The sequence below is a fragment of the Magallana gigas genome, chromosome 1 (assembly GCF_963853765.1).
Source record: "Magallana gigas chromosome 1, xbMagGiga1.1, whole genome shotgun sequence".
NCBI lineage: Eukaryota > Metazoa > Mollusca > Bivalvia > Ostreida > Ostreidae > Magallana > Magallana gigas.
The window spans coordinates 61,175,620-61,202,035 of record NC_088853.1 but is presented as its reverse complement, the minus strand read 5'-3'; the positions used below and the strand labels follow the sequence as shown (position 1 = coordinate 61,202,035).

General features: G+C 33.6%; 1 protein-coding gene across 3 annotated transcripts in view; it reads left to right on the top strand.

Moving 5' to 3' along the window:
* The window catches only part of LOC105346730 (neurogenic locus notch homolog protein 1-like), a 355,622-nt gene that overhangs the window by 279,277 nt on the left and 49,929 nt on the right, over window positions 1–26,416 (top strand). Inside the window, exons 1-4 of one of the 3 annotated variants that reach the window (XM_066079893.1) lie at window positions 20,989–21,438; window positions 23,405–23,477; window positions 24,604–24,717; window positions 25,834–25,947. The exons of 1 other annotated variant lie outside the window; for it this stretch is intronic. In XM_066079893.1, the coding sequence (XP_065935965.1) occupies window positions 21,127–21,438; window positions 23,405–23,477; window positions 24,604–24,717; window positions 25,834–25,947 (613 nt within the window). In that variant the 5' untranslated portion in view covers window positions 20,989–21,126. Of the gene's footprint in view, window positions 1–20,988; window positions 21,439–23,404; window positions 23,478–24,603; window positions 24,718–25,833; window positions 25,948–26,416 lie in introns of those variants that run through there. One more of the 3 variants, XM_066079953.1, reaches the window with a different exon arrangement.

Sequence of the window (26,416 nt, the reverse complement as noted above, 5' to 3'; positions counted from 1 at the left end):
AAGTTAAAATCAAAGTACTGAAGAACTGGCGGGAGTTGATTTTGTCGATGTTTATTTTAAAATCAATGATTTGTTATTTTGCATGACAAGTACATGTATACGTAGTTTCTAATTTGAATTACGCATATTTTTATATGAATTTTTGAACTTTTTCGACTACAATGTCGAGAAACCTCCATATGAATCATGTTAAATAATATTTAAAGATAAAATTAATTCAATCAAACTATGTATCAGTGGTAGAAATATTTCTCGAAAATTGTATGGATCCAAGCAATATTGAACTCTAGTCTCGTTCAACCAAACGCTCGGCTGACACCGTAAATCTCCGACAAGGGTTTACGGAGACAGCCGAGCGTCGAGTAACGAGACTATATTGAACTCTGGCGTAGGAATACATACGACTACAAAAAATATTTAAATTGTTCGTACCATTTAAAATCTGACTATTTTTAAGGTATTTGTAAATAAGTTTTCTTGAAAAACAATGCTTTAGCATACATCACGTCGAATTCATCAATTATTTTCAAGAACTAAGTCTTGTCAGGAGCAATGATTTGTGCTGAGGTCCAAACACTGTTTCACTTTCGGTTTGTCCGCGTGACTGCATAGGAGAGTTGATTAAAAATCAACTCCCAAAAAATGTGCAAAATTGATACATTTCAAGCAAAATCCCATAGGGTCCTATGTTAAAAATTAACAAAATTTGAGATGACCCCATAAACAAACGATGTGGTAACCGTTTTATTTTTTTATCTTGAAATAATAATTATATCAGTAGAAATTCATATTAAAAAAATTCATTCAAAAATCTAGGGCAGAAAAAATTAGACCCGGACTCGTTAACTCCCCCCCCCCCCCCCAAAAAAAAAAAAGTGTGATTTTTAGATGATAATTTCAGCCTTTTCATTTTATTACCTTGTATCTGAAATGTGTGTGTGTGTCCGTGTGTATAGATGAAATTTAAATCCAATAAGTTAAAAAAAATTTAAACTTTACACCCATAATTTAATAGGTACGGAGTTACCTTATCCCTAAATACCTTATCCCTAAAAATAACGGAGCTACGAGTATTAAAATTTGTGTGTTAAAAAAATATTTTTTCATTTAAAGGCATGGCTGAGAATCTCTTTAAGGAGATTTTGGATTCGTTAACTGACGTTGACTCCATCAATCTCTTCGCTGCAGTCAATGGTCTTACTGGGGACACTGAGGTCGAGAACCGGTTAAGGGAAGTAGAATGGAATCATCACATTGACAATTTATGGGAAGAAATTCTTCTTGATCTGGAATCTGCTCCAAAGAGACCGAGGCAATCGGATGAAGATGACCAACCAAGCTTTCAGTTTGGTGGTGGGGATGAAATGGAAGAGAAACCTTACTACATATGGAAGAAGAATACACGAACATTCAAAAAGAATTTGGCCCGTGACACGTGTTTTAAGATCAAATTTAACGACCAATGGCAAGGGGAAAAATTGGTCGACATTTACCAAAAACTACACGACATGTTTGAGGTCGCAGGCCCGTGGACATGATGCCGATTTGGGCCGAGTGGTACTCAGTCATCAATGCCGACACGGTCATGTCTGAGATAACTAAAGTATTAAATTCCAACGGAACACTTTCTGTGGACGAACATTTACTCGTCACTGTAGGATCTATTGATTTACCAAAGGGTGGGAGTGGAGTGGGAGTGGGAATAAACTACCTGTAACTTATTCCGTTGGGAACGAAAGTTTGAGCATATCTGTTATTTTCTAGACACACAATTGATCATAGTCACAGAAATATCGTCCCTCGCCATCTCCTGCATTGCGATTTGTGTGTGACGTCATCGTGCGCAAGCAATGTGCCAGGAGTAAAAGCCTTCAAAGACTTTTGAGGTTGCATAATGAAATTTTAAGGTAGACTAAGTACAGTTTTCTTTTGTACTTGCTGCTTTTCGTATTCTGGAAGTGTCTTACATGTCGCCGCCAACCAACCGTGACAGTCCCCTCGTCAGTCCAGATCCCCGCACACCATCAAAGGGAGCCGACACCCGTCCCCGTTCTTAGACGCTCGCGACGTGCGAGAAGAGCGCCCCAGAGTTATGGTTTTCTAAGCGTGTGGGCCATTAACTGTTAAGGTCAAACTTATTTTATAGTAAAGAAATTGGTTTTTGTTGTTTGTTTTTGTTAAAATGTCGATGTGTTAAAATGTATCTGTTATCAAAATAAAATGCATTAAAAGATAATACAAATCCTCATTTCAATATGGCTCATTATAGATTGAGCATTAGAAGCTGAACGGGGAAAGAGTCATTACGTAATAATTAGATATTTTATTTATGTTGTACCTCGAACACTGGGCAAACAAATACCTTTTGAATGGACAGTAAAGTGAAGATAATCATTAAATATGATTTCTTTTGTTTGAGGGAAGAATTAGACAGAAATCAATTTCTACTTGGTATAATAAATAATTAATAATCCGGATATACAAGGTTTTCATTCTAATACCTGTTTGTGTCACCTGGTTCTTAAGAACCGGTTTATTAGCAAGGTTATATAAAGAATTGCTCTGGTGTTCAATACCAGTTTAGGACGACACGTACAGCGGAAAGTTTAAATTTTCAGAATTATTTTATTGAAATAGATAAATCATGTGATCTAACTTTATGCCATAATTATAAAATGCCAAATATTACATAGCTGCAGCGTGTCGTTGCTAATTCCACACAATATGTTGTTATTTACTATATAGTATCATAGTATTCAGCTTTCATTTGGAAAGTAATGAATGGATTTAAAGGAGAAGTACTCACTACTCCTAGTCTTATACCTTTCTTTTAAAGACATTACGTCACAAGATGGCGATTTAAATGGTTTGTTAAACTGTTTAAGTAACGGGATATTGTGAACAACAGAACCGCTTGCAACTTTATTAAATTAAAATATAAACATTCATCCAAAATTGGTCATTTTTTCACCTATTTGACATACTTCATATTGATCATGATTTCTATCATTATCAAATATTTTTCTGCTGATTTGAGAAAATATTTCAAGATGTAGTGAACCATCTATGATCTTAGCAATTAGCAATAAGTAACATGCTGTGTTTCGCTTAACAGGAGAGATAACGGGGCAAAATAGCATTAAGTACTTAGGATATAATGAATGGTAATGATTTGAAAAAATATTTCAAGGTGTAGTGAACCATCCTAAGTATGATCTTAGTAATTAGCAATAAGTAACATGCTGTGTTTCGACTAAACAGGAGAGATAACGGGGCAAAAGAACTTAGGATATAATTAATGGTAATATTATATTGAGGTCACTGGACAGTACTTGCGCTGGAATAGACAGTTAATTGATATCAAGCAGCGATTTTATTAATATGGGTTGCGTATGTGCTGTTACTATAAACAAGATTATTTTCCATGTAAACAAGAAACGATATATAAGGTCTGCTTTTACAATCTCTTCACTCGACGAGGTACGAATATTATATCGTAAACTGTAAGTAAACATGATGAGCCAAGACTTTTCAGAAACTTTTAAATTCGAATTAGGATGCGAACGCACGTTGAGAGTGTTAGAATCCAAAAACAGCGAAGAGGAAACCATCATCGATGTTAGACTGTTCGCCGACGATCAACCAACTGAGAAAAGACAGGCCATGACCTTATCAAGGTGGCGTATCTTATGTGATAACGTCGAACAAATCGACCAAAAACTGGAAGAAGTAAAAAGGGACGAACGGGTAGACTACCGACTGCACCTCGGCGCCAATGTACATGTGTCAATCACATCACCATACAAGTGTGTGAACATTAGAAAATTCGAGTTCGCGCGGAACTCTGCCAAGAAAAAAATGTACCCCACCACGCAAGGACTTTCCCTCAGAATTCCGGAGTGGAATCGACTGAAGAACAATCTTCATGAAATCAATTTCCAGTTACCAGTGGAGTTGGACAGTGTTGTGCCATGCTATGCGCGGCCAGACCACAGCAATCAGATGGGTTTGCTCGAATGCCCGGAGTGCAACCCAAGCCTGAACATTGACAATATATGAATTGTTAAATTTATTAAAGTTGGAAACATTAAGTTGTTATAAGTTAATAAATGTATTGTCATAATAAGTTTGTTCAGGTTTTATGTATGTTTAAATACAGTCACACGAAGCTCTTATCAGTCATTATCAAAACTGAAAGAGAGTCTTTAACATGTTTCCGTTTAGTAGTTGTACAACAATTTTAATTTCGGGCACAACGGATTCGGGTAAAACAACCTTTGTGAGGAAACTCATCCAATACATGGCCGAAATGTTTGAGCCCGTAACTCCTAGAATTGTATTATACTGTTATGGTGTCAATCAGAACGAATTTCAGGTCATGGAAAGTTTGTGACTTTTCAAAAAGGTTTACTATCCGACTCTGACATAGAGGAACTTAGCGGTGATCATAATTCGATTGTAATTGACGATTTAATGAATGAATGAAATAACAACAAGGATATGAAAAAACTGTTTACACAGGGGGCGCATCATAAAAAGTTTAGTGTATTATACTTAAATGAAAACATGTATTGTCAAGGGAAACATTCAAGGACCATAAACTTAAAAACCCATTACTTGGTTTTGTTAAAAAATCCAAGAGATGTTTCGCAAATTCAGTGTTAATGCAAACAGGCTTTTACCGGGAAATCTCAAACTTTGATTGAAGCATACAATGACTGCATGAGAAAACCTTATGGTTACCTTGTGTTAGATTTATCTCCCCATAGTGAAGAGGGCTATCGCATCCGGACTGGCGTCTTTCCCGACGAGACCTGTGTTGTATATAAACCCTTGTAGACTTTAAATTTTGTTCATTTGTAGGGAAATTGTCAAAAGAGAATGTAGAAATCGGGAAAAAAATGAGAATTACTTTACTAAACGTTTCATCTTATTTGAAATTAATTTTTGACAAGAACACCCCGAGAACAAATATTTGGCTTGATTTACACGGCTAGCGCTAGACAAGTGCTAGCAATAATTGAGATCATTCACAATGTCAAAGCAGATCAATTCCTCTAAGTAAAAAGATACAATCCATTGTAAATAGACACAAAAAAGTCTTTATTAACTTTACTAATTCAAAGAAGCCTGTGAAAACTAAACTTCGCGCATCAGAAAAACATTACCGCTTGCTTTCTCGAATTTTTGGAGAAGTGAGAGATTTTGTTATGAAACTTTTAAAATGAAGCATACACGAAAAATGGTTCTGATTCCTGAGGATAAATATAATCGAATGATGAGCGAGACTCGAGCCCCGCCTGTGCAGTTCAATGACGCGACAACGCAGACAGCAACAACGGAACAGGAAACCCCACCCCCTCCTGATCAGGAAATGAAAGTAGATTTAAATTTTTTAAAGGCATTTAAAAATCCTCAAATTTTTAACTGTGCATATAAATCAGAAGTATTCATCAGTGCTTAACTATTACGAGAAAAAGCAAATTTGTTGATATTTTAAAAAAAAAGGCACTGAAAAGGGGCCCATTGTCTATAGCTTAAGTGTTCTTTATTTACACGTACTCTAATGTGTCAGCGTAGCTCACTGTGATAAGCGGAGGCTCGTAGTCCATCCTTCTCCATGGAGAGGGTGTTCGAATCGTATAGACGGCGGTTTTTGTCCCCCGCCGCAACGCGGAGCGGGGACATAGAAATGCCGGGCGTCCGTCCGTCCGTGTGTCCGTGCGTCCGTCCGTCACACTTTTTTGTAAGCGCTCTCATGCCTACGAATTTTGACGGATTTTCATTAAATTTATACCAAATGTTTATACCACTATTACCTTGGTCAAGTTCGAAAATCAGCATTGGTCGATCCTTTTTGTTGGAGTTATGGGACTTTGACTGCAATAATGACTCCGTTTTATCCAAAAATTGACCTTGTAAGCGCTCTCATGCCTACAAATTTTGACGGATTTTCATTAAATTTATACCAAATGTTTATACCACTATTACCTTGGTCAAGTTCGAAAATCAGCATTGGTCGATCCTTTTTGTTGGAGTTATGGGACTTTGACTGCAATAATGACTCCGTTTTATCCAAAAATTGACCTTGTAAGCGCTCTCATGCCTACAAATTTTGACGGATTTTCATTAAATTTATACCCAATGTTTATACCACTAATACTTTGGTCAAGTTCAAAAATCAGCATTGTTCGATACTTTTTGTTGGTGTTATGGGACTTGGCCACAATCATGACTCCGTTTTTTTTCCAAAAATTGACCTTGTAAGCGCTCTCATGCCTACAAATTTTGACAGATTTTCATTAAATTTATACCATGTTTATACCTTGGTCAAGTTCCTAAATCAGCCTTGGTCGATAGACTCGATACTAGTATACTGCTTGACCGGCGGGGGACCCTGGAAATCTATTCTTGTTTTTATTCATTTGCTTTTAATAAAACAGGTTTTGCTTTTATTTTTGATTATTATGAAAAAAACATCTTACACCATTTATATAATGACAACAATTACGTAATGTCGGATAAAAATAGCGCTAGCACAGACGTGAGATCATGCTGTAATGCATATGCTTAGAATGCATCTAATAAGTAGCAAGTGCATGTATTACTGTATATCATGTATTTGTCAGAGAATGCAGTTCTATATTATACATGTACATGTACGGATGCACAGTTTCATATAAAGATATTTTATATGTTCAAATGCCATTTCAAAATCCTGGGTTCGGGGGATTATAACAACTGCTAACATGAGACCATAAAAACCTCTTAAAGTGTCATGGTATCTTTTTATCAATTGAATAAATGAGACCATGGACCAGCTCAACCTTTATAAATGTTATGGTATCATCATCAGAACCACATGTACATAAGACCATGGACCATTAAAAACCTCTTAAGATGTCATGGTCTCATTATATCAACTGTATACATGAGACCATGGACCATAACAACCTTTATACATATCATGATCTCATTACATCAACTTTATAAATAATACCATGGACCATAACGACCTATATACATGATATGAATTATATCAACTGCACATTGGAGACCACGGACAATTACAACCTATATTACATATCATGGTCCTAATACACCAACTGCATAAATAAGACAATGGACCATTACAACCTATAGAGATGTCATGGTCTCATTATATCAACTGTATACATGAGACCATGGACCATTACAACATATATATGTGTCATGGTCTCATTATGTCAACTGTATACATGAGACCATGGACCATAACAAACTATATATGTGTCATGGTCTCATTACATCAACTGCATACCTGAGACAATGGGCAATAACAACCTATATAAATGTCTAAAAAATATATATTGTATTGGTCATTAATGTAGCATTCTCACTGTTTCATTATTAATATATTCTTTTAAAAGAGCATTACTTTATGTGTTTTATAATAGACAAAGAAAGGCAAGAAGTATGAGGTAAACACACTGGTAATCCTTCAACGGAAGAACTATCTGTTAAGGAAGCACTGGTAATCCTTCATCAGAAGAACTATCTGTTAATGAAGTTCTTCACCTGTTTGCATATGATATGGACATATCCCTGATGCGCTCAATCATATCTCAAGCTGCATCTCCCCCGAAAGCTATTTCAAGTAAACGAATGTTCTTTGTACATCTTTATAAGACAACTGGCAGATAACATACTAAAGATTATGAGTTCTCCCAAAATAAGTGAGGCAGCACCCAGAAGTTCAACACATTTTTTTTAAAGAAATGTCTTATATATATGATAATGGCATTGGTTTTATTTTAAGTTTTGCCGGAACATAAGACAAATGTTCCCTCAAACACCACAGTGGATGCTAATAATTTTTATTTATAAGTCAGGACTGCCAGATCATAATAAGGCTGCATTATATGAAACATAATTGATCGCTACAAATTGTTCAAGCTATTGCGGTCTATTGCCAGTTGTATGACATGAACAAGGCATTTAAGACTAAATAACTGTTCTCTCAGATTTTTGTGTTCACTTGAACGTAAGACCTGCATAAGGCTTTACAAGTAGAGCAAAGACATAGATGTGCACCACAGACAGGCAGAATTTCCCAGACTGGTGGACAAGAACAGGGCTAACATTCCAGTCTGTGAATCATGCACCATGTAATTTGATCATTTCTTGAATTTATCCAGTCTTAGTTACACCCTGTAGCAAAAAAACAGTGGTTGGCCAGATTATACATACAATTTCCAGTGTCTTTGTCTGTGATAATACTACCAGTCAATTGTTAAATGTATGGACCCAAAAAGTTTAAATAATGACTATTTCAATATAAAATCATACAAATTCTGATAATGATATAAATATAAGGAATCATTCTTTGAATATTATGAGGTGATAATTTCGGTCGGGGCATAATCAAATCTATCATAAAGCTCTTAGGACTTTATTGGATTGATCACATCCCAACACTATTTGATCATTTTATAATACTCAAAGAAATATATTTATATCAAACTGTTAAAATCATACAATTACTTAAAGTAATAGACGGCCTAGAATATGAAATTCAAATTGAAGCTGCAAAATTGATTGCAAGTTTAATTATTTTGGTTTCATCTTCAATATATTTTTCAGAATTCACTTTTTATTTTCCTTTTACGGCTGGATCCTAGAAGTTGATGAAAATTCCTTTGATGAGCCTCATTCAGTCTCTTCAAACATACTTGGGTATAACCCCAAATGGGTATAACCCCAAATCGGGCTAAAAAAACCAACAAAATGTCATATGTTTCTTGCTTATTGGTTAGTACTTCATGTACTATATTTGAAATTTAAGATAAAATTATGAAATCTCTATTGGAAATAATAGGTTATTTAGAATATGTATGAACGGCTATTGATAGATGTAAAATACCTAACAAGAAAAAATGCCAGTATTTTTATATAATGATATACATGTATTAATTCAGTTTTCAACTTTTTTTGCAGTAAATACAATGCTGCTATCCTGAAAGTTGACAAGGATAGGATAGGATAGGATGCACGATACATGATAGAAATATAAAAGTTAAGTTCTATCCTATCCTATCCTGCATCCAATAAGATTCGAGTATAAATTTCATAGTTATTTTGCGAAGCGAAAATTGGCTTAACAAAGTATTTTCAATGTCAATTTAATACGTTTTGCAAGTTAAACCATTTAAGAATAATTATAATATCAAGAACGCGGTGCATAACACTGATGCGCTAAGGTAGCAAGGGGCAGTTTCGGATATAGGATTACAGTGTGTATATGAAATGGATTTGATTTTTTCCGTAGAAGTGTGATAAAAATGATGATCAACGTCAACTCAGGGTGCTATCTCTCATCTTCATGTAATGCATGTCCCCTATTGTGCCATGTGAAATGTGTACAAAGAATGTCCCCAATTGTATCCTGTAAAATGTGTACACAAAATGTCCCAAAAACTGTTTTATCTTAAATGTGTACACAAAGAGTCCCAAATGTACCATGTAAAAGGTGTACACACAAAATGCTCCTTGTTGAATGATTGCTTCTTAAGTATGCTGTGGCAGGTTTAGACAGTAGCAATACAGTGTACATATAAAATGGCCTTGATTATTTCCGTAGGAGTGCGATAACATTAATGTTCAACGTCAACTCAGGGTGCTATCTGTCATCTTCATGTAATGCATGTCCCCAATTGTACCTTGTAAAATGTGTACACAAAATGTCCCCAATTGTACCTTGTAAAATGTGTACACAAAATGTTGCCAATTGTACCATGCAAAATATGTACAAAAAAGGCCCGTTGTTGATTGATACAAATAAATACAGGTTTTGTCATTTAAAATCATAATTGATACACAATATGCTTATAAGGTGTAATGATTTTAAACTTGATGATTGAATTTCGGTGAAACAACGACGAGGACAGGGAAGATCTGGCAAGAATGACTCCTCGTCTTCCTCTTTCTCTCTCTCCTCCTCCTCCTCAAAGGAGATGGCCACTACTGAAGGCAGGAGGGATGACAAACAGACACCTGTTGATTTAGGTGTGTATAGAAATTAGATTAGGATTGGTTTGCAGTGTATTGTAGAACATAGTGATGAAGTTGATTACTTAACTACATGTAATTTATATTTTGACTTGTAGCAAACAGTATAACGAATATGGACATATGTAGCACAGAGTGGGGCGAAAAAGATGTAACAAGGAAGAATGCACAGAAGAAGGTGATACTTTTGGTATCTTGTAAAATGTACGTTGTAAAATGTGTACACAAAATGTTGCCAATTGTACCATGCAAAATCCGAATATTTTTGTAAAATGAGTTGCTGTACTTGAAGGCTTATGAGTGTTGCTAAAATTCATGAAATGATTTTTAATGATTATCATTAGTTAGAGGGGTGTCTCTTGTTGAAATTCATATGCAATATGAAGGCCCCTTATATTAGGTACATGAGAATCAGAAGTAATTTGCAAAACCTGCGGCTGTGCTGACTTTACACAGGTAAAATAACACGAAAAGTAGGTGTATGGGACATTATATAAATAGTGCCTGTTTGGGAGGGTAACAGTTGAAATTGACACCCCGAGAAAACCATTGTCAACCGACGCGAAGCGGAGGTTGACAATGGTTTTCGAGGGGTGTCAATTTCAACTGTTATCCTCCCAAACAGGCACTATTTATTTTGTTATACTGAATGTCTTTTTTAAAATTTTTAAGAAAATTTTACTGCTTTTATATAGGAATAACGTGAATTCATCAGCGAACCGTACGCGCATAATTTTCGCGCATGTAACATTTTTTAATGTTACCCGTTGCCAAGTGCGTTGCTAACGCTGAGGGTAATAGTAAATATTATCAACTGCGTCTTAACCAATCAGATTTCAGTATTTAACATGAAAGTATAACAATGTAAACTATACACCGGTAAGTTTCTGACATGTGATAGTGCAACATGCACGCGGTACGGAAGGTCAACCCTCTGCAGGGAATTCGCTAGGGGAGGTCCAAAAAGCTGAAAAAATTAGCAAAATATGAAAGGGTCAAAATCTCATAAAAACCCGTATGTAGAGAATTTTACAGGTTTTGACTAGTAATGTTCTTCAGAAATTGGTGATTGGCCTTATAAAGAATGAATTAAAGGTATTTGTGCTGAATGGGAACTGAGGAAATTCTAGTTACAGAGTTCCGAAGACATGCACCCCTTGGCTACAATAAATTGTATCAGAAAAACTGTCCCCTGCCACCTAAAATGTCGGCGCTACATCTTTGTCACTTCGTACGCAAGTACGGAGTTACTGCGAGAATTCGATGCAACATTTGACAACGTCAGAAATAGATATCTGTATTTACTTCTTTTAAAGTCTGCAAAGTAATAAAAGCTTGAATTTATAAACGACCAATTCGGCATTTTAAGAGATAAACATGTATACAAGACACAGACATTGCTTCACGTTTCATATAATTTCTTCGATGCCCAATAACAGGGACGCATATTTCTGTCCGATAGTAACCTGAACATATCGAATTAATAAATGTTAGCTAGTTTTAAATGTTTAAGAATTTATACTTTAAAAATAACTCCGTGTGGTTTAACTATAAAAGATATAAACTTCCTAAAGAAATTATTTATTTCCAGATCGTGTTTACATTTATCGTCGAACGAATCGCTCGAATAATAACTACGCTCAGTTATATGTGATAAGATAATTTGATAAAAATATGTGACTTAACAGTTCCTCAATCAGTGCACCGACGTTATTTATCGGTTTTAGTGCATAAATATAATAAAATCAAAAATCGAATCGATTACCTGTTTGTTTACGTTATTGTGTTCATTCCGCGTACGATTTGATTTTACCGTAGCACAGGTAAGTAAGTTATCCCTCTCGAAGAATATTCGGTTTTAAGATTAAATTGGTTACTTTGAGTACTACATTAATTTATACAAGCTTATCTTTTAAAAAGATTGGTGAGCTAGCTCTGTAGCCATCATAAAACACAGAAATAAAATTCTAAAACATTGGTTTAAATTTCTGAATCAATTAAATAACAATAGGAAGGCACAGTCTTGTATTGGAATTGTGCTGGAGTGGGGTCTAAAATCTTGAGTGGGCTTCACATCGGCAAAGGCATAGCTCTCTGACTGTGCATCAATCATTATAGTAATTTTAATTTTGAGATGAAATTTTCAAGAACCATTGATACTGTTTTGTAGCAATCGTATCTTCTAGGGCTTTTCCGGCAAACTCGGAAAACATATCCGATGTTGTTTTCCGAGCTTGAAGGAATTTTAAATAATGCTAGCTATTAATATAATAGCGAGCGAAGCGAGCTCTAAGAACCAGTGTGCGCAGGGAAAAGAACGAGCTAAACCTACTGTTCATCAAACACAATTTTTTGTCTACGTCCCATAATGCTCTCTAATGTTTTGGTGCTATGGCAAAAATGGCCGACTTTTAACTTGTAATTTACGGTGTCTTAAGGTTTGAAGACACGTTTAGAGTACCGCATATGCTTTGGCGAGACTCAATAGATTTGTTAGTTGCTTCCATACCTTCGTATTGAGTCGGGATACGTAAAAACAAAGACGAACAGTTATGGATGACGTCACAGTGCTCTCGTGCTATATTTCCCGCGTAAATTTAGAGGTGGATCAAACATCTGTAATGCGTGTACTAGCTATTTCAGTGTAGACTGCGATACCTGTCTCATTGACATATGATTTGTTCTTTTAAGACGGGGTCACGTGACCCCGTCTATTGGTTTACTGTCAGCCGAAGTCTCAAACCGGAAGGCACGCGTAGAACATATGAATTGAGTATACGCGTAAGAAAATAGTGCAGAAAGTGTTCATGCATTTCGGTAAATATGTATTATAAAAACACGTATTAACTCTTTTTAAGTCTTCTGTGTATAAACAAGATTCTATTTAGAAAATAAACAAATAGTTTTCTTGATCAAAATATTCTTGCTCGGGTTCAAATGTGGAATAAGTTACGTAACTGAATGCACAGTGCCGTTGACGATTCAGTAGGTGTATGAGCTCATTAATCAATAGAACACGTTGTTGTGGAATCGAAATTAAAGTTCCAAAACGCAATGTGCCATATTTGATAATCATGAATTTTATTTTGACAATCTTTCACCTTAATACTACCAAACTTCATGCGCAAGCAGAAGTTAAAATCGGGACGGGTTATATACAGATGTTTTACAAATTAAATAGGTGTTTCATTGGCTTCCAGTCTTCTTGCGGTATGACTGCTGTTCGTCTCTAAAGGAATTTTGTACAAAGAAAATAAAAACCAAGTCTGAATTTTCCTTCTCGTTCGTTGGCTCTTTAGTTGATTAAACTGAATTTAAATTTTACAATGCATTGTAAGCAAAATCTATAAAAGATTATACATTTTGGAAGACTTATACTTCATATAATACATAAAATCTTATCGATTGAAGAACCAAGTTAAATATTAATGTTCATGTTTCCGGCTTAGTTGGAATCAGGCTTGGAGTGAATTACATTGTAAAATAATGCTTTACATTACCATTACTTCATGAATCAGGGCATTAAATTACCATTACCATTACTAAATTTCTTGAAGTAATGCATTACATTATCTTTACATGAGTAAAGTAATGCATTACCATTACTTTGTGAAAAGTCAATAAGTTTTAAAAAAGTAATTTAAAAACTAAACAAAGAGTTTTTGTAAATATCTCATAAATAAATGAATGCTTAAAATATTTACAGGTTCGTGTTCATGTTTACTATCAGGTTCAAATTGATTGTTTGATTTTTACTTTTTTTACAATGTCTTATTCAATGTGTTGAAACTAGACACCCTGGCATGGTCCACTTCAGCTGATCAAGAGCAATAAATCTGTAAACCAAAGCTCACTAGTGATTATCTGATGTGATATTTCCTTATTAACAAAATCGTTATTTAACAGGAATTTTATGTTAGTTTTATTAAACAAGTGGCCCATCGGCCACATTGCTCACCTAATCAAACGTTCATTGTATGATTAGTTTTAGTTAGTTTAATAGTTTCCAAATATTTTAAACAATGAGGTGAAACATTGCAAAAAAGAGGAAAATGTCAAGCGAAGAATTGGAAAATGCCAAAACAGCTGTTTTTAATGATTTATTCTATGAGGATATAACGCCTGCGAGTTTACCTCAACACTCTATTGACTATGAACCGATAAGGGATGATGGGGATTGGTTTTCAATTTACTCAGAAATGGAAAGAGAACTTTTGACTTCAACAATTAGGGAAAAGATGGACGCTATGGTGGACAAGATACTGGTGTGTGAGAGTACAGAGCCCATTATTCCATTGAAGAATGACGACAATGTTAACGTCGCTGAAGAAGACGACTCTGAGTGCTCCGTTCATCCGGATCCTGCGATAATTCCGCCGACATCGAGGACTGTTGCGGAACACTTTATTCTAAAGATGACGAAAAGGACATATAATGACGGCATAACAGAAATTGTGCGTTTGATTGTTCATTATTGTCATGATTATATGTGTTAAATATTCAATTTTGTCCAAAATTCATATACCGCTTGCCAACTTCATTAGACTTGTAAAAGGCTTACTTGTTTGCATACAACAAAACCGTATTTAATCTAGATGAAATGTAACGTCCTCAGTTTTGTGGTAGGTATATAGTGCTACGAAGAGATTTTAACTTTCAGCTTATGAAAGTACTTTGTCGTAAATTCTCATGACGAATAATTTGAGGTCGAGCTATCAAATCATACTTGAATTATTGGAAGGTAGGTCATTCTTAAACTAATTCGCAGATAGTAGGAAATTCATTTTGTTCTGCCACAGGCCCATTTTGTACGTTGAAGTAAAACGTCCAGCTTTTTACATTCTTTATTCAGCCAATATAGCAGGAAATTTACGGTAACAACATATAGACATTCTTACTATACCTAATATAATAAGAAAAATTTATCAAACACTGCACTTTCATACACACTTGCCATAAATCTTGAATGAAGTTTTAAATTAATAATCAGAAAATAATATTACAAATATGTAGGTGTAAGAAAAAAGACATACATCGTTGCGCCTTTGCACCACGGAAATATGGATGAAGAAGCGTCCCTGACTTTGTAGAGGGTCTTAAAAATGAATCTGTGCGTCCCAGACGCGCGGGAAATAATGTCTCCCAGAAACAGCTTACCGGATGTAATTATCACCAAGTAAATTAGGAACCCAAAACTGACCGGCACCGTAAATTCCGGTGACGTTACACATTTCTTACTCTATTTTAAATATTTAACAAGAAATCATAGTGACGCAAGCGTCAAATGGGCCGCAAAAAAATAACTGTTGTATGAATCATTGGTTGTTTACATAAAACACACCACAAAAAAGAAAATAAAAGTTGATTGTACTAATTTTTATGGTAAGTTCTAATATACTTTCAGCAACTTGTTTTGAAGTTTGACATTTTGATTGGTACAAAAATACATCCCACGATAAAGCATGCCTATACAAATACTGTGTAAAAATTTAAAGCATCTGCGATAAACATTTGCTGAGAATTCTATGACAAAATTTCGTTTGAAATTTTTTGTTAAAAATAAACAGTCGTCATTTAACAGGAAGTTGACGTCTGATTGGTACAAAAATATATCCCACGATATGGCATGCCTATACAAATATTGTGTAAAAATTTCAAGCATCTACGATTAATAGTTGCTGAGAAAAATCTTTGACGAAAATTTGTTTGAAAATTTTGGTTAAAAATAAGTAAAGTCATCATTTAACATGAAGTTGACGTCCGATTGGTACAAAAATATATCATACGATAAAGCATGCCTTAACAAACGCTGTGTAAAAATTTCAAGCATCTGCGATAAATAGTTGCTGAGACAAATGCGACAAAATTTTTGTTACGGACGGACGGACAGACAGACACAGAATGTAAAACAGTATACCCCCTCTCCTTCGAAGCGGGGATATAACAGTAGGCTGAATACAGTCCCTGAGATCTATTGTTTTGAGCTTTTTAAAAATTCTAGGTACATATATTTACACTCATCCCACCTTGAATTTTTGTGTCAGTACATTTACTTCTACCAAAAAGTACCAAGCACTTGTATCTATGAATAAAGATATCAACCGAAGATAACGATTTATTACCAGTACATTTAAGTTCGATAAAAGAAATGAAGAATTCGTTTTTACTTTTTAACATCAGCATGACTTAGCTAAAACATTGCTGAGTTTGCTTTATGTTACGGTATAAGACATACTTTAATATGACTTATGTAGGTCCTGAGATTCCGCGTAAGTCCTACTTATAACCCTACTAAGTCAAAATCTTAGCATCCTTTATGTTACGAGCTCCTGTTTTCAATGAACATCGTTATGAACATTGTCTTTTAAAGGGACTTGGACACGATTTGAGATCAAAATTTTTATTTTTCCTTTTTATGTATAAAATGATTAACTGGAGCATTTTAAATGATTGACTAAAATACTGAATGTTAAAGTCAAGTTACAAGCGAGATACAGAGGTAAGAATTGGTTGTTATGTAAACAAAGCTCGGGTTTATAGTTGTTTACAAAAAATGCAATGTAGAGAATTGCCATTTCTTAGACAATTTAAACACTAACTCAATATCTTAATAAATACTATTATCAACAAAATAAAAATGCATTGATTGAAACTTACACCAATACAACACATATGAAAAAATGACAATATTAGAGCTTTGTAAACAAAACAAAGAACTATGAACTCTGTATCCTGCTTATAACTTGATAATTGACTTTCAAATTTTGACATAGCATTAAAAACTTCTAGTATAAACATTGAAAATGGAAAAACAAAATTTGAACATTTTAAGTCAAATCGTGTCCAAGTCCCTTTAAATAAATAATTTTCCATTTAAACTATAGTTTGTATCGAAATAAAAAATAGATTCAAAACAGTCATACGCAGAAAGGTCGTGTAAATAAATAAAAGGCTGAGTACTTGTGCAAGCTTTCAACAGAAACAGTAATTCATGCATTATATATGACTGTGTAAAATAATAAAAGATACAGAGTGAGAAGAGGTGACAATGGTGATTTGCAAGATTCTATGTGAAATCAATAAGGCAAAAATGAATATTTTATTATTGTGTTTCACAACAATGAAAAAACATGACTTTCTTGTTTATGCTCTTTTTCACGTGTTAAAGTTCCAGATATATCATACATAATTTCTTACGATGAAACGACACTTTTGATTGTGTATGTTACTTGTAGCAAAACCCATTGTTAAATGTATTGGTATGGCAATTTTGAAATCAAGAAGGTTTTAAGAGTATTGACAATGAACCTACTACTTTAAATTTTAATTTGAAAAAAAATCTCTAACATGGAAGATGATTTGTACAACGTGTTTGGGCGACGCATTTTAGATACAAATCTAAAGGATGAAACCGCCGAAGAAAAACTCTCTACAAAATGAGAGTTAATGCACACCATTTATTTTCTTTGCACCTTACAAAGTCAATCCCTGTAATACCCGTTTACGTATTTATTTTAAAAAATGATCAATTTAAAGCAACAACTGTTTGCACATACATTGTAATTATGTTGTAAATGTGTTCTTGCATTCTTGCAATTGCCTTTCCCACTAATAATAATATTGCAGATAAAAAGTTGAAGATACAGAAACAATTACAGTGGAGCCTCAGTTATCCGGACGCTTTCGTTTCCGAGTCCAATCGTCCAGATAGGTGAAGCGTCCGGATATTTGAAATGTGTCTATTGTTGTCATGAATGATAATGTATACAATGGCTCCCAGTGTTGATACTGAGTTTTTCGCCTTTCATACTATATAGCAACACGTGTATAACAAACAAAAAATAAGCTAAATGATTTACTTTTTTTAAATAAAATTTTCCCGTAATACACATACCTGTACCATTTAGTCAAATGATAATTGATAATTGTATTTGCTATGGATTTTAGTACCGTTTATATTTTGCATTTACTATATTTTAAATTAACAATTCGTTTTTACTTTGAACATAAATTTGACCTAGCCTACTAAGTTTGCGTTATGTTACGGTATAAGACATACTTAAGTGGGACTTATGCATGTCCTAAGATTCCGCATAAATACTACCTATGGCCCTACCTAAGTCAAAATCTTAGCACGCTTTATGTCAAGAGCCCCAGGTAAATATGTTACCTTGTTCCTAAGAACTTCCATTACTGTTTCATTTCCATTGCTTACAGATATGATTTACATGTAAGGTTAATTTGGGTATAAAAAAATTAAGAAATTGGTATCATGATTGTATGCTTGATAGGATTCTACAATTCTGGTTCCATAAATTTTCGTATACTGCGCACTGAACGGCTTGCAACTTTGAAATAAATTTACTTGCTTATGAAAAGGCACGAAATGATTAACACGATAGGATAAACGGAAAAACTTTTATAATTGAACGATAAACCTTAAAGGATTAACGCACGATAGGATAGGATTAACGCACGATAGGACAATAAGCACGCACGATAAGAAAGGATTTATACACGATAGGATAGGATAGGATTGTAAAAAATGACTTTGCGGGTACAGTACCTATCAGTCACATTTTAGTTAACTGAATGGCAGAGATTCATCTTGTGTAAATAACAACGTGGACGGTATTAGCTTGTCTTTTTTGCAAGATTTTGTAATTCACATTAAGGACGTTGTTTACGCAGGGGTTGAGTTCTCAAACGCGGATTGTACAGTTATAAAGTTCAGTGTCATGAGTACATTTTTTTCTAAACACTAAAAGTATTTATGAAAAATTATTATTGACAAACCATTTCGTATGTTACTTAGTTATGGAATTAGGCTCAAACAAAGTTGAACTTTTAGCAAAACAGTGGAAAATGGGACTAACATTTTCAGATTTTGTTTTCACTGAAACTTTTCTGATAGTACTGTAATATTCAAAGTTAAGATTTTATTTGTTAGTCAACTTAATTTTGCATATTTTTTTTTGGTTTTATCTCACTTTTTTGTTTAGATATTGGAATGGCACACACTACAAAAATTTTGAACAAAAAGATAGAAGACACTATATCTCAAAATTTTGATCATTGACCTCACATAACTTTTATGCCTGCAGATTAAGGTCAATATACTTAGTTTAATGCTATAAATGTTTAAGTATAATCATCATTCAGTTTTTTGTAAAATTGAATAAAAAAATGTTAGGAATTTGAAAACTGATAGAGAAAATTCGGACTTGACTTTTAAATGAAAACGTAATGTTCTGTGTCCGTTTAGTGGCACTGCCATTCATATAGTGCATTTCATTTTTAAAAGAGTCAAACAATTTGTACTATTTTCACAATTAAGAAAATTCAAATCATAGTGTAAAATTTTTAGGGACTTTTCTCAAATTTAAAAAAAAAAAAAAAAAATATGCAACGGCCATTATCTCAAAAAGTAGGTAACTGGCCTACTTTTTTGAAAGTGAATAACAGCCCTACCGGGATAGGTCTTAAACACACAATAGATGGTTTTTTTTATTAACATCAGTGGATTTTTTTTCATTCTGAGTAAACGTTTACCTTAATTTACATTCTGAATTTATATCCTAATGGGTAATCAATATGCATAGAATTACTAAAGTGAATATTTGATAAGTTAATTATGTTATAAAAATCGAAAAGATACATTTCCGATAATTTAATCAATATGCATTTGCTTAGCTTAAACAGAAGTCCTTGAAGGGAAATCAATCGCCTCTAATTGAGTGGGTTTTTTTTGCATATAACAGATAATCAATATGTATTATATGTAAATTGGTAAAATGAATATATGATAGATTTATCATATTATAAAAAAAATGGAAAAGAGACATTTCCAATTATTTTAATCAATATACATTTGCTTACGTAAATCAAAGAGTCTCAAAGGACAATCACCTCAAATCAAATACTGTGCTGATATTTGCATATTACATATATATTTTTCTACATTTACATAATGAAACTCACTTTACTTCATGTAGAACTTAGTGTGTAACATCATAATTTGTTTAAAAAGTTTAACAATTCGGCTTACATGTTAAGTTTTTTTTTTAAATCTACACATATAACATTACCAAAATTTTCAACAAAATTTTGTGCCCACCCACTTAGCATGGACTAAACGCCTAGCATGCTGCACAATGGAAATTAACGGGACAATAAACAAAACATTTAGCAAAGCAATGCCCGAGACGGGAAGTGGAGACTGGGGCCCACCCATATACCCGGGGAAGTGAGTTGACTCGAACCTTAGAGAAGATTCCACGTCAACTGCCGGACGAAGGCAAATTGGGTATGTGTTTATCGTTTTAAACCGAGTTTTCCAACGGTGGTGAAAATGTCGGTCGGGCGGGCGGCTGCCAAAATTGTACCCTCATTGTACAGATAACTCCTCCTACAGTTTTCAAGATAGCAAATTGCTCTTTTGCATATCAATTGTACATATATCAGAGGTGTGCATATTGCTAGGAGTTTGATTTCTGATAAGTAATGAAAAAAATACCATCTTTTGAACTTTGTCACTTTTTGGCAAATATTGCATAGAGGGTACTCCATTTCACTTGATACGGTAGGTAGTGATTATCAATTCAGGGTTGACATGGATTATGGATACAGTTCACATAAAAGAAAACCCAGTTTACTGCCACATTGACAGCTTTTCACTTGTTTTGGTTTTATGTTAGAATCAATATTAAAAAGCAGTAAATTATTCATATATAAAATCAATTTTACATCTGATATAAAAGAATAGATCGACTATCGATTTAATTAAATGAATATTTAAAATATATTCATATAAAAAAAGATAACGATCCAACTATTGTTTAAATTCTGGGAATTATGACATACTCGTTTTAAAAATTAATAATTATCCATGGAGTATCTGCAGATGAGGAACAAAATGGAATTGAAATTATTGGCAGCGATTTTGAATAGGGCAAATGTTTACTGATTGGTTGATCCTTAAGAGTGAATGTTTGAACTGCTGTATAAATTCTAAGTTCATGTCAAATACCTTCACAATATGTGAGTATCCATTAAGTGACTAGATGACGAGGACCTAAAATGAAATTGTTGGCAGTCATTTCATGTATTCATTGTTTTACATTGATATATTCTTCTGGACAATATATACTTTCTTCTTCGTACTTCACCAAACAAGGGTATGTTTCCGATACCACGGATATAGGTGTTTTCGCGGTTCACAAACTCGAAATTCAGTCTCTTGTAGAGTGTGCATTGCAGTGTGGAACGAAATTACTTTGTAATGCTTTTGACCTTTGTTTTCTTGACGGTTTGTACACTTGTCGATTTCGCAGTGGACAGGCAAACCTTTCCAATACCACTACACAATGTGAACTTTATGAAAATACAACTGTAAGTACAGTTTTTAACGAACTTTAAACCTTGTACATGTAGCATAGCTTTTTGATACAAAACGTAGCCGAATCCTGCTTCAAGTTTTGACCAAGAAATTTTATTTTAGTGTAATGTTACGAAATAAATTGATTTTGATCATTTTCAGAATAGTCATTGACAGGTAGATTTCCATATTTGAAACAAAAAAAGATATCATAAGTTAAAATTGTGTCTACTCCCTATTTTGAAAAAAAAATTTACTCTAGAAATCTAAAATTCAATCATTTTCCCTTTATAATGGACGTTTAAATATAATGGTATTTGAATATACAAAGCTTTTAATGTGGAATAACACATTAGCACAAAATGGCTGACCGTTGATCGAAACGACATTTCGTTTTATTAAAAGGAGGTTATGGACTGAAACATGTAACCTACTCCATAGTTGAGTGGATAAAGTGTCGGACTTGTAATCCGTACATCCCGAGTTTGAATCCCACAAGGGCATTTGTTGTTACTTTCTGGAATAATTATTTTAGATATTCATTTTTTATCCCCTAACTGCAAATTGTTCACTTATTTGACATTTGTACAGTTTATTTATCATTACATCTTTTATTATTAAAAAAAATTCCTGTTAATTTGAGTGACTTTTTCCAGGTGTGTTATTCCACCCTAAAAGGTTTTACTTACAAGTTAGCCAAACCTTTTTCAAAGAAGGGGGGGGGGCAAGTGAAACGACATTTCTTGTAAATTTCTTTATAACTTTAAACAATTTTTTACCAAATACAGTATGTAACATTTTAGAAATTATAACGTGTGCTAAATTATAAATTAAACATTAGTTAATCTTTTCCAAATGACGATAAATAAGTGTATTTTTTACCTCCAGATATAAGACATTCAAATCATATTTTGTTTAAAGCAAATGTAAATATGCACATCATATTATTGTGTTAAAAGAAAGTGTAAATCTGCATGAAATAATCAAGTGTTTTCAACTTATTAAGATTTTATTTCTACTGTTTCAAAAAGGGAATTTCTATATTCAGTTAAACAAACACTCCTTGATTTGCTCGAAGGAAAGCAATAAAGTTCAATAGCACTTCCCTGAGCTTATTACAGAGCTCGGAAAAGGGTCTTATATTTATTTAAATTTTAGGGCAGTTTATCATACATGTATGTTCTATCTGAACTACAACTATACTCAGTGGTTAAAACTAAAATATGCCATAAGTGAGACATTCAAGGTTGCCTATCGAATTCTTTAACAATGAAAAGATACTCCATTTTAAATTGGATGCGTTTTCTGAGCTCTGTTGGACAGTGTTCGACTGAATCCATTCATAAATATGTCGTTCAAATTCAATACGTGATGTTGACGCACGAAAAAAATACCTTTTAATGGACTGCTCCTAATATATTTTTCAATAAAATTTCACAGCTACATTGTTTTAGCTTGTGTATTAAATACAAAGGTCTTTGCATTATTTACGATTAAATAAATATAAATCACTACCGCACTTGAGCTGTTATGTATATCTTATGGATGTGAAGCCCTCTCACAAAAAAGGAATAATCGCAGCTTAGATGATTTATTATAAAGATATCTATGGTTGTTTTTTCTGCCTTTTACAGTTGAAGAATATTCCACTAAATTGTATTCTTTTTGTACTTTTACTCGACTAATTTTTTCTTTAAACATTTTACCCATTTTACTCCTTTTTAATTTATCACATTTAGAAATCATTAGATTTGATTTGTGTTATATTGTTTATTGTATGTATGTAATTTGTATTAGTATAGCAGTAAATCTCTTGAAATTAATCCGTTCGATTTCACTTGTTAAAAGCTTCTGCTTAAAGTTTATCCCTTAATATGGTCACCACATCATCAATGTATAATATTCTAGTTGTCATGAACTCATTTGTTCATGTTGTTATGTTCTTCTGTACATTATTATGTTTTTTTTTCTTATTTGTAGAACAAAAGCTGCCACAATGGAGCACTCTTAGGAGCTCAAGGACCGTGTGAGATCAGTAAGTTGATGTCACAAGGTAACGGCATCATAATAAAACTATGTGTCTGTATTCTTTATTGTGAAGATATATTTTAACTCAATAAAAACTACGTGTCTGTATTTTATATGGTTAAGATATATATCTTTACTCAATGATAAATTTTATTATAACTCAATATGATTATTCTATATAACGCGACATTTGATTAGTTCTGGACAATCACGTGACCAGGCGACAAAACGTCGTGTCTCCCGGGGAATAAATATCATGTCTCACCTTTTCGGAAATCTCGGGGGGTTTTCATCCCAAAAGTATGAAAAAGCCAATATGAGCATACGATGTTAACAAATATGATAAAATCAAAAATATTTAATCATTTATTTAAATTCTCTTTACGCTACAAAAATAAATTTTACTATTTTTGATTTGAATCTATAAAAACAAAGATAGAAAATCAGAAAAACAAAAACAAAAATCACAATATTTTTGATTTCGACAAGTCGAAACTATCAAAAATCGATGTATGTTGTATAATCATTTGTTGTTCGGTATAATAAAACTTTTATTGCATGATGGTGAGGAAAATATGAAGATTCATTCCCCCAGAAAAATTATATTTCCCTCGGGCATAGCCCTCGGAAAATCTTATTTTTCTTGGGGGAATAAAGCTTCATATTTTCCTCACCATCATGCAATAAATGTATATTGTGTCTGTATTTTTTATGATTAAAACTTATCTCAAATCATTACTAAACTGTCGTGTTTCCGACGACTTAATGGTTTTGAGGTTTTAGGTGTACTTATAGTTAATAGTTCACCTCTCTCTAATTTAGATATACCGCTTTTATTGAAACAATCTCGTGTTGATCAATTCAAAATCCTTTGAAAGTGAAAGGATATTTTTCATTTATTGTACAAAAATAACTTGTCTGGAAAAAAATCCAGTTACAGTCTAAGAACATCATATTCTGTGTGTTGACAAGCCAAAGGTGTGAGATGTTACCCTGGTTCAGGCATTTTATTTTTTGTTTATATGCAAATGGCTTAATTTTTGTATTTACCAACCATACTTTTTTCAGGGTTTCTTTTTCTTTAAAACGAGACAAAACGGTTACAATAAATCTCCCTCGTTTTTTTTTGTTTACCTTTTATACATTTCAAGATACTGATGAGTGCCAGAATGACCCATGTCTTAACGGAGCTACATGTACGAACACACCCGGCTCATTCAATTGTACATGTGACGCCGGATGGACCGGGATAATTTGTAATGAAGGTAAAAGACAATGAAATGCGTAAATTTTTATGTTTTTTTCATCAAATGCAAAATAAGCTTGTTTATAGATGTGGAGGTTGCCAATGTTAAAATGTCCCTCCCGTTAAAATAAGCATAATTTCTCAAATCCAACTTAAAACCAAATTCTCTTTTGCAAAAATTGTAATATTTTAAAGCTGACATGAATTCATAAAAGCATTTGGGCGCAATATTAGTTTCGATCGCTCCTCTACTGCCATCGGGGTTTATATACCGGTTGAGAAAGATACGGTCGGCTGCTTTCCGATCGAGGCATTCAGGTTGCATGCACGGACTTCTAAATACGCGGACTACGCATTGTAGTAAAATGTTTGTGATAAAGAATAAAGGAAACAACAATCAATTAAATACAAGTTTAATTTATTCTTTAAAAGAACTCCCGTAGAATTAGTTCTTTTTGCACAGAATGCGCTCCCTTACTTCGAACGTCGTTCATACAGAGTGCATAACGTCTGCGTCCTTTTGAAAACCCCGGCGTCACTACATCCAACACAATAGCTAAATGATAGTTAATCCATAAAAGTAAAACGTAACATCGTTCCATCGGTTTCTACAAAAAGGCCCCGTTTCTAAAATCCATGCGATTTTTGACATTGCTCGATCTGCTACATTGGTTTGCGCATGGTATAACAGTTACTACACAGGAGAACGGTTTACAATTATCGAGGGTTTTTTAAGTATCAATGCCTTAGTTTCAGTCTGTTTTGTTTCGTCTTTCATTGGGTATACCTTGCCAGTTTAGTGGTTGTCATATTAATTTTGTTCAACACGCGTTTCTACACGTCTTTTCGTCCAAGGTAACGTGTTCGGGTGTATGAAATACCTGAAAGCGGTTGAATAGAGCTCTTGGCCTTATATAGGGGGTGTGTAGCGACAAGCAGAAAATCCATAACTAATATTGCGGTAGTCGGAGTTAAAGGGAAATAATGCGTTTTTTTGAATTCATGTCAGCTTTCAGAACGAGGACTATTACATGGATTTTTATGTATTGATGTTGCTGTGTTGGTTTTTTTTGATTGTTTTTCTAGTGTAGGTTATGGCTGAGATAAACAGCTAAAAATCATAATTAACTTTAAGATATCAATGAATGTCTGGACAATCCTTGTCACAACGGAGGAACATGCAGTAACAACGCTGGATCTTTCACGTGTACATGCGCAGATGGATTCACAGGGGCACTCTGTAATGAAGGTAAATGCATATTTCTCTTCCTCTCTCTGTCAATAAAAATGCCTTGCTCTTCTGTTTCTCTATTTCTTCCCGCCTCTTAATTCAAGTTGATGTTTATCAACTCTCTGATTGTTATTTCTGTGTATTTGCCTTCCTGTCTTATGTTTGTCATTACCTTTCTAAATCGATACTTATCTATACAGTTTCATACTTGTAAAGACTGTCATATTATTTCAACTTTTTTTTTTTTTATAATTTATTGTTTTATTCCATACATACTAATACTAATGTTGACATTATTAAATTCAGTTTTTATAAATTTTATACACATGCATACTCACTCACACACAAGTATAATTACATACATTTTTCAATATTAGTGGTAAATGGTTACTTTGCTTCCAAAAAAAAAAAACCACCAAAAAAAACACCAAAAAAATAAAAAACAAAAAAATAAATAACAAATAATAATACGAATAGTAATAATCAT